This window comes from Oncorhynchus kisutch, linkage group LG23 (assembly GCF_002021735.2).
Source record: "Oncorhynchus kisutch isolate 150728-3 linkage group LG23, Okis_V2, whole genome shotgun sequence".
Taxonomy (NCBI): domain Eukaryota; kingdom Metazoa; phylum Chordata; class Actinopteri; order Salmoniformes; family Salmonidae; genus Oncorhynchus; species Oncorhynchus kisutch.
In genome coordinates this window covers 9707276-9720067 of record NC_034196.2, presented here as the reverse complement: position 1 = coordinate 9720067, position 12792 = coordinate 9707276, and the positions used below count along the sequence as shown (strand labels likewise).

The 12792-nt window shown below is 40.9% G+C and overlaps 1 protein-coding gene across 2 annotated transcripts in view; it reads right to left on the bottom strand.

Annotated features, from left to right (window-relative positions):
- Positions 1–323: 323 nt before the first annotated feature.
- pi4kaa (phosphatidylinositol 4-kinase, catalytic, alpha a) overlaps positions 324–12792 on the bottom strand; it is a 38456-nt gene continuing 25987 nt past the window's right edge. Inside the window, exons 44-51 of one of the 2 annotated variants that reach the window (XM_020457977.2) lie at positions 10868–11045; positions 10615–10719; positions 9845–9970; positions 8285–8405; positions 6864–7023; positions 6689–6778; positions 6513–6596; positions 324–2903 (exon numbers count right to left, since the gene is read on the bottom strand). In XM_020457977.2, coding sequence (XP_020313566.1) covers positions 2852–2903; positions 6513–6596; positions 6689–6778; positions 6864–7023; positions 8285–8405; positions 9845–9970; positions 10615–10719; positions 10868–11045 — 916 coding nt within the window. In that variant the 3' untranslated portion in view covers positions 324–2851. The remainder of the gene's footprint in view (positions 2904–6512; positions 6597–6688; positions 6779–6863; positions 7024–8284; positions 8406–9844; positions 9971–10614; positions 10720–10867; positions 11046–12792) is intronic. The other variant, XM_020457975.2, reaches the window with a different exon arrangement.

Below are 12792 nucleotides of genomic sequence, written 5' to 3'. Positions count from 1 at the left end.
TTAATCTAGGCTTTCTGTTCACTTGTGCTATATAAAGATGGGAGTTCCATGCACTCACTGCTTTGTATAATACTGTACGTTTCCTTGAAGTTGTTCTGGACCTGGGGACTATGAAAAGACCCCTGGTGGCATGTCTGGTGTAAGTTGACTATGCAAACAATTAGGAATTTCCAAGAAGTGACGCAGTCAGTCTTTCCTCAACTCTTAGCCAAGAGAAACTGTTCTGGGCCAGCTGTAGCTTAACAAGGTCTTTCTTTGAAGCACTTGACCTTATGACTGGACAATAATCAAGATCAGATAGAACTACAGCCTGCAGGACTTGATTTGTGGAGCAGAGCATCTCTTTATTAGACAGACCTCTCCCCATCTTTACAACCATTGAATCTATATGTTTTGACCATGACAGTTTACAATCTAAGGTAACACCAAGTTAGTCTCCTCAACTTGTTCAACAGCCACACCATTCATTACCAGATTCAGCTGAGGTCTAGAATTTAGGGAATTATTTGTACCAAATACAATGCTCTTAGTTTTAGTTTATTACTGGCCACCTAAGATGCTTGTGGCAGGCAGTAATCTGGTGGATCTGAGATCAACCAACTGATTCTTCGAGACTACATGCCGTTTAATCTAATTCACCCACCTTACCCCCCCACAGATCAGCACGTGGGGCAGAAAGGCCTGATTTAGAGCCGCATGGGGCAGGAAGGCACAGTAGGCCTTGGTAACCAATAATCTAAAACGGTAAGCGCTGGAGCATCTGAGGACCTATTTTAATACTACTGGGCTTTTTCCCCCCTTCAGCCCAGCTCACCACGAAATGATGTTTAAAGTCATCAATTAAAAAAAAGGTTACATAGGCCAGTTGGCAGGGGGTGGGAGCAAATGCTTGGAAACAGAGTCGCCGCTGCCTGAAAATCCTCATCGTTGTTTCTCTTTTGGACAGTGGTTTTGGACAAGTGCAAAATGTTTAAGTGCAGTAGAGTAGCACCTGTTCTGGCAAGGATAATCTCATACCCAGGTCTTAATGATAACGTTTCAAAACCGCAGAAGTAGATCAAATGACACAGACATCAAGTGTTTGTAGCTGCAACTGGGGTTTATGTTTCAGCACTCAATCACAATTATACATTGGGGGGGGGGGGGGGGGGGGGGGTGTAATGTGCTCTCTACTAAGATTCTAGAAACGTGCACACACACAGAGAGAGAGATTGCTATGGTAGAACTTAGACCGGAAACCACAAAAAAGGTGCAGACAGTGGCTGACAGAGGACAGTAGAAAACAGACATTAAATCAAACGACAATAGTCCAATTAAAAGACTACAGCAATGGACTCAGGCTTGTACAACTAGGGGTTAATAATGTAACAGCTCTTATTGGTCTGAAATGCATGTCTTGTTAGTTATTACAAACATACAGCCCTCTGTAATTTCCTTCATATTACAAATCTGTAATACATACATAGGTTATTTCATCTTATACATCCAAGTAAAATACCCTTAAGTGAATTATAACATATCCATTCAGAACAAATATAATACATACCATTCTAATCTAAAATGATAAACAGATGTAAGATTCATTATCTTTACAGACTATCAAGTAAAACATCTTCATAAAGACAGAACATTTAGTACAGCACGACAGCAGGGTTTTTGAAGGGATAATGACAGCAATCTCATATGTTGACACACATTAAGACGGTAACATCTTGCATAACGTCAGAGGAGAGTAGTTATGTAATTACACTTCTGTTTGTGCCAAGGATTAGAGAAATGGCTTTTTGGGTCTTCATAGTTATCATTATCATCACTACCATCATCATAATACTAAACCCAAATCCTGGAGATTCAAGTAGAGGGTCGAAGGTGAAAATCTTTTTGTACAGAAAGAGGAATGTCTCCAAATAGAAATCACACACGTTTAAGACAGCTAACTAAACCAATGTAAGATGTTAATACTAGTAAAGGTCTGGTCTTAAGACATGCAGAGTTAGTAGGTAAACAAACAACATTGGTTTATCCTAAACTGGACCCAACCACCTTGGAGCTGATACACGCGCACACACACTGAGTGTGGTACAGCTAACCTTGTGGGGACACAATTCAGTCCCATTCAAAATCCTATTTTCCCTAAGCCCTACTCTTAACCCAAAAACCTAACCTTAACCCCAAAACTAACCCTAGCTCCTAACCCCCCTAGAAATAGCATTAGACCTTGTGGGGACTAACAAAATGTCCCCAGTTTGTCAAATATTTGTTTGATTACTATTCTTGTGGGGACTACTATGCTTGTGGGGAAAACTGGTCCCCACAAGAATAGTTAAACAAGTCCACACACACACACACACACACACACACACACACACACACAATGTTATTGATTCAAGACAGATATAGTCACTAGCGCCACCATTAGAAATGTCCCCCGAGAGAAGATCTACTCTTATCGCTTTTGACTACTAAAACACACACACAGCATTAGTATATGATTGATATGTGATATGTACTATGACCGTGATATTTGCTGATTGTATTGGAGTTCAGTAACCGGTTGTGTGATTGCCTTTCGCAGGAATCGACTGATTGGTTGGTTAGTTGATTGATAGGTTAGTGTGAATTCTCCAGTCTGGTGTAACAACTCTTGATCAGGGTCCAATCAGGTGGGTGAAATACAATGATCTATAAAGTGCACAAGATGCTTGATGCTAGCTAGCTGAAGAGAATGACTTTGTACAGGACAACCTCTGACCTTACAAACAGGATAAAAAGCAGAGGTTACTGCATATATAGAGGGAATAAGGACTCATATCAGACAGGTCCAAGTATGTGATAATACTGCAGCAGGTCTTTAGTATGGGATCTGGTTCTGGTAATACTGCAGCATATCATAGGTCTTGCTCCTGAATAAAGACAGAACACAGACAGTTAGCATGTGTATAGACAGTTAGTTAGCATGTACAGTTGAAGTAAGAAGTGTACATACACCTTAGCCAAATACATTTAAATCTCAAGTTTTTCACAATTCCTGCCATTTAATCCTAGTACAAATTCCCTGTCTTAGGTCAGTTAGGATCACCACTTTATTTTAAGAATGGGTAATGTCAGAATAATAGTAGAGAGAATGATTTATTTAATATTTTACTTCTTTCATCACATTCCCAGTGGGTCAGAAGTTCACATGCTACCAAATAGTAATTGAGTGTATTGCCTTTAAAATGTTTAACTTGGGTCAAATGTTTCAGGTAGCCTTCCACAAGCTTCCTACAATAAGTTGGGTGAATTTTGGCCCATTTCTCCTGACAGAGCTGGTGTAACAGAGTCAGGTTTATAGGCCTCCTTGCTCGCACACGCTTTTTCAGTTCTGCCCACATATTTTCTATAGGATTGAGGTCAGGGCTTTGTGATGGCCACTCCAATGCCTTGACTTAAGCCATTTTGCCACAACTTTGGAAGTATGCTTGGGGTCATTGTTCATTTGGAAGACCCATTTGCAACCAAGCTTTAACTTCCTGACTGATGTCTTGAGATTTTGCTCCAATATATCCACATTTTTCTTGCCCCATGATGCCATCTATATTGTGAAGTGCACCAGTCCCTCCTGCAAGCAAAGCACACCCACAACATGATGCTGCCACCCCCATGCTTCACGGTTGGGATGGTGTTCTTCAGCTTGCAAGCCTCCCCTTTTTCCTCCAAACATAACGATGGTCATTATGGCCAAACAGTTCTATTTTTGGTTCATCAGACCAGAGGATATTTCTCCAAAAAGTACGATCTTTGTCCCCATGTGCAGTTGCAAACTGTAGTCTGGATTTTTAGTGGGTGTTTTGGAGCAATGGCTTCATCCTTGCTGAACGGCCTTACAGGTTATGTTGATATAGGACTCATTTACTGTGTATATTGATACCCGTTTCCTCCAGCATGTTCACAAGGTCCTTTGCTGTTGTTCTGGGATTGATTTGCACTTTTCGCACAAGTACGTTCATCTCTAGGAGACAGAACGAGTCTCCTTCCTGAGCGGTATGACAGCTGTGTGGTCCCATGGTGTTTATACTTGTGTACTGTTGTACTTCTGAACGTGGTACCTTCAGGCATTTGGAAATTGCTCCCAAGGATGAACCAGACTTGTGATGTCAAGCAAAGAGGCACGGAGTTTGAAGGTAGGTCCTGAAATACATCCACAGGTACACCTCCAATTGACTCAAATTATGTCAATTGACCCATCAGAAGCTCCTAAAGCCATGACATCATTTTCTGGAATTTTCCAAGCTGTTTAAAAGGCACAGTCAACTTAGTGTATGTAAACTTCTGACACACTGGAATTGTGATAGTGAATTATAAGTAAAATAATCTGTCTGTAAACAATTGTTGGTTAAATTACTTGTGTCATGCAAAGTAGATGTTCTAACAGACTTGCCAAAACTATAGTTTGTTATCAAGAAATTTGTGGAGTGGCTGAAAAACGAGTTTTAATGACTCCAACCTAAATGAATGTAAACTTCCGACTTCAACTGTATAAGCATGTGTATACAGACAGTCAGCATGTACAGTGCATTCGGGAAAAGCTTTCAGACCCCTAGACCTTTTCCAAATTTAGTTGTTACAGCCTTATTCTAAAATAGATTAAATGAACATGTTCCTCATCAATCTACACATAATACCCCATAATGACAAAGCAAAAAACAAATATATATATATATATATATATATATATATATATATATATATATATATATATATATATATATATATATATATAAAAAACATTTAAAAAAAATGGATTAAAAACAAATAACAGAAATACCTTATTTACATAAGTATTCAGACCCTTTGCTATGAGACTCAAAATTGAGTTCAGGTGCATCCCGTTTCGACAGTTGACAGTGCAAAAAACAAGCCATGAGCTCAAAAGGAATTGTCCGTAGAGCCACAAGATAGGATTGTGTCAAGGTACAGTAAGGGAACCAAAAAATATTTGCAGCATTCAAGGTCCCCAAGAACACAGTGGCCTTTATCATTCTGAAATGATAAAAGTTTGGAACCACCAGGACTCTTCCTAGAGCTGGCCGACCAGCCAAAGTGAGCAATCAGGGGAGAAGAGCCTTGGTCAGGGAGGTGACCAAGAACCCGATGGTCAATCTGACAGAGCTCCAGAGTTCCTTTGTGGAGATGGGAGAACCTTCCAGAAGGACAACCATCTCTGCAGCACTCCATCAATCAGGTCATTATGGTAGAGTGGCCAGACGGAAGCCACTCCTCAGTAAAAGGCCCATGAGAGCCCGCTTGGAGTTTGCCAAACAAAAGGCACCTAAAGACTCTTAGACCATGAGAAACAAGATTATCTGGTCTGATGAAACCAATATTGAACTATTTGGCCTGAATGCCAAGCTTCACATCTGGAGGAAACCTGGCACCATATCTACGGTGAAGCATGGTAATGGCAGCATCATGATGTAGGCATGTTTTTCAGCGGCAGGGACTGGGAGTCTAGTCAGGATCGAGGGAAAGATGAACGGAGCAAAGTACAGAGAAATCCTTGATGAAAACCTGCTCCAGAGCACTCAGGACGTCAGACTGGGGCAAAGGTTCACCTTCCAACAGGACAATGACCCTAAGCACACAGCGGCTTCGGGACAAGTCTCTGAATATCCTTGAATGGGCCTGCCAGAGCCCAGACTTGAACCCGATTGAACATCTCTGGAGAGACCTGAAAATAGCTGTGCAGCAATGCTCCCCATCCAACCTGACAGAGCTTGAGAGGATCTGCAGAGAAGGTTGAGAGAAACTCCCCAAATACAGGTGTGCCAAGCTTGTAGCGTCATACACAAGAAGACTCAAGGCTGTAATCGCTGCCAAAGGTGCTTCAACAAAGTACTGAGTAAAGGGTCTGAATACTTATGTAAATGTGATATTTCAGTTTATTTTTGATATATTTGAAAAAATTGCAAAAAAACAGTTTTTGATTTTTAATTTTGAGGTATTGTGTGTAGATTGATGAGGGAAAAAAACTATTTAATCCATTTTATAATGGTTGTAACATAACAATGTGGAAAAAGTCAAGGGGTCTGAATACTTTCCGAATGCACTGTATAGAATCTGTATACAGTTAGTTAGCATGTATAAATAAGCATGTACAGCATTTGTATACAGACAGTTCGTTAGCATGTAAATATATAGACAGCATGTATAGCGTGTGTGTATATAGACTGTTAGCCAGCATGTATAGGATGTGTATATAGACAGTTAGCATGTATATAGATATTTCTGGTTATTGAGATGGGGTTATAGGAGTGAGGAAAGGCACTAGAGACTGGAAAGGGACAGGGCCATAGAGTGAGGGAAGGCGCTAGAGACCGGAAAGGGACAGGGCCATAGTGAGGGAAGGCGCTAGAGACTGGAAAGTGACAGGGCCATAGAGTGAGGGAAGGTGCTAGAGACTGGAAAGGGACAGGGCCATAGAGTGAGGGAAGGCACTAGAGACTGGAAAGGGACAGGGCCTCTGGTGTTACCTGCTGCTGAGGAAGCAGCTCTGGATGACCTTGATGATGTAAGCGGCCGCCTCCTTCTCACTCATACTGGGGTTGAACCGCTGCCTGTGAACCCAAACACACATGTTCAGAAATGGTCAAAAGAGACTTTGCAAAAATGTCATCTATGCCCCCATGTGGTTTATTGATGTACTGACTTGAGCAGTTTGATGGTCTGTCCTCTGAAGCATGGTAGTCCAGTGTCCAGCATCAAAGTGACCAGAGACACCACCGCGTCCATGTAGGGCCTAACGCAGAGGAGAAAAAAAATCTGATTAACCCAAAAGAACGACAGTTTAGATGCAAATAAGATTGAGACACACCCACTCTTACCTGACGGCCAGGTACCCCCTGACACACATCTCCATGAACCATTTGAAGGGAGTGGCTTCCATCTTGCCTCCCATGATCATCACCATCTCATCAGTCAGCTTGATGTCCGGCTCCCAGCCCAGGTTACCACCAGGAGAACTCTCAAACATGAAGCCAAAGTCTGAAAGTAGATTTTGTTGTTTTTGTTAGACAACTAATATACAGTGGGGGACTAAAATTATTGACACCCTTGATAAAGATGTGCAGTAAATGACTGTATAAAATAAATAACTCAAATACTGAGCTGTATTGGATGTAAAAAAACATTTGGAAAATTGTATTTTATACTAACACAATTACTCAGAGAAATAGATTTAGTTTAAACAAGTAATATTAGTTTTTCCTAAAAAAGATAGGAGTCTAAATTATTTACTTTCCCTCTCACCATTACGGGAGGTTAGCAGGTCTTGGGGGTATGATCTGTGACCCTTTCTCACTCATTATTCACAATTAATTCAGGATTATCCATAATCTTGGTAGCATCCACATTAATTTAGAAATGTTAAGAAACATTATGTTCTTATTTACAATAAAAGTGACTCCAAAATGACACAATACATGATTTACCATTCATTTCTATTGGGCACAAAATAAATCAGAGAAACAACCTAAACAAACTTTATTTATAAGAATCTTTAGGGGTTCTAACTTGAAATATACTTATTCCAGTCACGATATTAGAACTTATTGATTACGTCACATGTACATGTTAAAATTCTATTGGTGTTAGGGGTCAATGAAGAGTGAATAGGAACTTTGGGAATGGAAATTTACTGTGAGAGAAAAGGAACAGTATACGACCCCGGTCTGTCGAGTAAAGGTGAACAGGATGTCACTGATAAACATCATGGAGAAGTGACCGGAAAAAGAGGAACTGCTACCAGACTGTTTGACCAGAGCAACAGTTGGGCAACACATAAGAAGTTCCAAGAAGTTGTAACCCTACTCTCGTCATGACATATAAATGGTTGGTTGATCATGTGCAAAGTGTGCTTGCAGCTGAGGCACGCAGTGGGTTGAATAAAATTGGTCTGCGCTTTCACCAGTCGTCCGTTTGAGTCTTCACTCTGTTTGTACAATCATTTTGGCCCCTACCTTTTTGATAACATTTTTCTCTGTTTCTCTGAGAAATAGTATTAGTATAAAATAATATAATTTCCGCATTTTTTGCCTACAATATACCTCAGTATTTTATTAATTATTGCTCATCTTTATCAAAAGGTGTCCATCATTTCAGACCCCACTGTAAATTAAATGAATATCTTTATTGTCCCAAAGATAAATAATGTGTCCCTTGCTATATTAAACAAATGATTGTGTGGATGAGGTTAAGGGTGACTGATTGTGTACCAATACGGACTATGTTATGGATGATTTTGTACCTATGTGGATGAGGTGTCCCTTGCTGTCCAGCATGATGTTCCCGTTGTGTCTATCTTTGATTTGCAGCAGAAAGAGCAGCAGGCTGTAGGCTGCCATACTACGGATGAAGTTGTACCTCGCCTAGAAAGTGTGGGCGACGGAGAGAGTGCACAATGTTGGTGAGGTAAAAGAGTTGATGTATATTAAGGCAACTGTTCCATTTTAATGACAAGAGACATACAGTGCCTTCAGAGAGTATTCAGACGTATTCCACATTTTGTTGGGTTACAGCCTGAATTCAAAATCGATTAAATATTATTTTTCTCTCACCCATCGACACACAATACCCCATAATGACAAAGTGAAAACATGTTTTTAGACATTTTAGCAAATGTATTGAAACTAAATACAGAAATCTCATTTACAGCTGTGAGTCTTTCTAGGAAAGTCTTTAAGAGCATTCCACACCTGGATTGTGCAACATTTCCCCATTACTATAAAAAAAGAATATTCATGCTCTGTCAACTTGGTTGTTGATCATTATCAATGCTAGACAACCATTGTCAGGTCTTGCCATAGATTTTCAAGTAGATTTATGTTCAAACTAACTCGACCACTCAGGAACATTCACTGTCTTCATGGTAAGCAACTCCAGTGTAGATTTGGCCTTGTGTTTTAGGTTATTGTCCTGCTGAAAGATCTCCCAGTGTCTGGAGGAAAACAGACCGAACCAGGTTTTCCTCTAGGATTCTGTTTCTTTGTTTATCCTGAAAAACTCTAGTTCTTAACAATTACAAGCATATTCATGACATGATGCAACCAAAACTATGCTTGAAAATATGGAGAGTGGTACTCAGTAATATATTTGGAGCAAATCCAATACAACACAACACTTTGTATTCAAGATAAAAAGTGAATTGCTTTACAAAATCTTTTGCAGTATTACTTTAGTGCCTTGTTGCAAACAGGATGCATGTTTAGAATATTTGTATTCTGTACAGGCTTCTTTCTTGTCAATCTGTCATTTAGGTTAGTATTGTGGAGTAACTACAATGTTGTTGATCCATCCTTAGTTTTCTCCTATCACAGCCAAACTCTGTTTTAAAGTCACCATTGGCCTCACGGTTAAATCCCTGTGTAGGTTACTTCCTCTCTGACAAATTAGTTAGGAAGGATGCCTGTATCTTTCTAGTGTCTGGGTGTATTGAATCCATGCAACTTATTATGTGATTTGTTAAGGAAATGTTTACTCCTGAACATATATAGGCTTGCCATAACAAAGGGGTTGAAAACTTATTGACTGAAGATATTTCAGCTTTTCATTTTTTATTAATTAGTAAAAATCTCAAAAAAACAAATTCTACTTTGACATTATTGGCTATTGTGTGTAGGCCAGTGACAAAATGAAATCTAAACGTAATCCATTTTAAATTCAGGCTGTAACAACAAAATGTGGAAAAAGTTAAGACCTGTGAATACCTTCTGAAGGCACTGTAAGTATATGTCCAAATACGTGAAAAAATACCACAGTGGGTCAGGTCAGGGATGAAGGTTCAGGGGTTGGGGGACAGTCATCTCACCTTCTGAAAGGCCAGAGTGGACTCATCTCCGTACTGGTTCCTGAAATAATCGTACATCCCAAAGTCCGTCTGTCTGCCCAGCTGGTCACGGGACTTACAGTCAGGGATACACTCGATCACACCACACTGGACACCGAGACAGATACAAGGAAACCATTACTGTGATGCTACACAGCACAGAGTAACAAGACAACGGGTAAGGTCTAAGGGCTGGGGTGTAGACCACCCCAACTTGTGAGCAAAACATTTTAGCGTCCCCCCTCTTGACAGCGGAAAGTAAAAATTGAAGTTTTAGAGCAGTTTTCTGAGATTCTACACATTTTAGCAGAGAAGATTTGACAAATGTACAACTAATTTCATGCAATTCTACTCATTTTGCCATGGGGCAGAGAGAAGATTTAGCAAGTTTCTAACTCATTTCATGCAAATCGAAAAATTTTGATATGGGGCAGAGAGAATAATTCACATTTTATTGGTCACATACACATGGTTAGCAGATGTTAATGCGAGTGTAGCGAAATGCTTGTTTATATAACTGGCCTAGACTAACTTACCAATAAAAAAAATCTTAGCTGACATGCTGATGCACGACAAAATTTTGAAATTGCACCTGGTGTATTCCACTATTCTAACTGAACAGTAAGTTGAGATAGCTACAGGGTAAAAACAGTCTCAACTTACTGTTCGGAGTTAGAATAGTGGAATACACCAGGTGCAATTTCGAAATTGATCCGTGGGCCTGCAAAAAGGGGTGTAGAGGGTATTCTTACCCCGGGGGCAGTAGCAACCACTCTGTAGGGAAACACAAACAGGTCCAGTCCCACCAGCTGGAAGATGTTCTTAAACAGACCAATGATCTGGAGAGCCAGCATGTCCTGGAGGGACAAAGAGGGAGGAAGAGAGAGGAGGTAAAGAAAAGGAGGTATGGAGAGAATACAATTATCAGAAAATGCTGATGACATTTTGTGCTGTTTATAAAGTGCTGAGTATGTCAAATATGCGTGCGGTGTGTGTGTGTCGTACCTGTCTGCAGTCGTCGCCCACTTTAAAGATGGCAGCTTGCCAGACGATCCTGCGAGCTACTTCTTCGCTGTCCTCCCCGTCCTGAGAGTCTGACTGACAACGCAGACCCTCCTTCTCCAGCTCACTGACCCCACAACGCTTCACCTTGAACTTAGCTAGGTACGGGGCCTTGGCAGCACTGGGGGAGACCAGAGACAGCAGTCGGATATACAGTGCATTCAGAAAGTATTCAAACCCCTTCCATTTTTCCACATTTTGTTACGTTACAGCCTTATTCTAAAATGGATTCAATGAATTATTTTCCTCACCAATCTACACACAAAACCTCAATGACAAAGCGAAAACAGGTTTTACGAAATGTATTAAAAAATATAAAAAACTGAAATAGCTTATTTACATAAGTATTCAGACCCTTTGCTATGAGACTCGAAATTGAGCTCAGGTGCATCCTGTTTCGATAGATGTTTCTGCAACTTGCTTGGAGTCAAGCTGTGGTAAATACAATTGATTGGACAAGATTTGGAAAGGCACACACCTGTCTATATAAGGTCCCACAGTTGGCAGTGCATGTCAGTGCAAAAACCTAGCCATGAGGTCGAAGGAATTGTCTGTAGAACTCAGAGACAGGATTGTGTTGTGTTGGAAGGGTACCAAAAAATGTCTGCAGTATTGAAGGTCCCCAAGAACACAGTTGCCTCCATCGTTTCTAAATGGAAGAAGTTTGGAACCACCAAGACTCTTTCTAGTGCTGGCCGCCCAGCCAAACTGAGCAATCGGGGGAGAAGGGCCTTGGTGAGGGAGGTGACCAAGTAACCGATGGTCAATCTGACAGAGCTCCAGAGTTCCTTTGTGGAGATGGGAGAACCTTCCAGAAGGACAACCATCTCTGCAGCACTCCAACAATCAGGCCTTTATGGTAGAGTGGCCAGACGGAAGCAACTCCTCAGTAAAAAGCACATGACAGCCCGCTTGGAGGTTTTCCAAAGAGCACCTAAAGGACTCTGACAATGAGAAACAAGATTCTCTGGTCTGATGAAACCTAGATTGAACTCTTTGGCCTGAATGCCAAGCGTCACGTCTGAAGGAAACCTGGCACCATCCCTAAGGTGAAGCATGGTGGTGGCAGCATCATGTTGTGGGGATGTTTTTCAGTGGCAGGGACTCTGAGACTAGTTAGGATCGAGGGAAAGATGAACAGAGCAAAGTACAGAGAGATCCTTGATGAAAACCTGCTCCAGAGCGCTCAGGACCTCAGAATGGGGCAAAGGTTCATCTTCCAACAGGACAACGACCCTAAGCACACAGCCAAGACAACGCAGGAGTGGTTTCAGGACAAGTCTCTGAATGTTCTTGAGTGGCCCAGCCAGAGCCCGGACTTGAAACCGATCGAACATCTCTGGAGAGACCTGAAAATAGCTATGCAGCAACGCTCCCCATCCAACCTGACAGAGCTTGAGAAGATGTACAGAGCAGAATGGGAGGAACTCCCCAAATACAGGTGTGCCAAGCTTGTAGCGTCATACCCAAGAAGACTCGATGCTGTAATCGCTGCCAAAGGTGTTTCAACAAAGTACTGAGTAAAGGGTCTGAATATTTATGTGAATGTCAGATTGCAGTTATGTTTAAAAACTTGTTTTAGCTTTGTCATTATGGGGTATCGTGTGTAGATTGATGAGGGGGGAAAAAACTATTTCATCCATTTTAAAATAAAGATGTAATGTAACAAAATGTGGAAAAAGTCAGAATACTTTCCAAATGCACTATACATCCTGTGAGATAGGAAAATAAACCTTTCTTGAAATAGCCAAAGAAAGGAATAGATATCCACATACCATTGAATGCTCCTGTGTACTTTATTGCAACGTTTCAACTGGAAGGTCTTTGTCAGGCATAAAAATCATCAATTAAATCAATCGAATGAATAA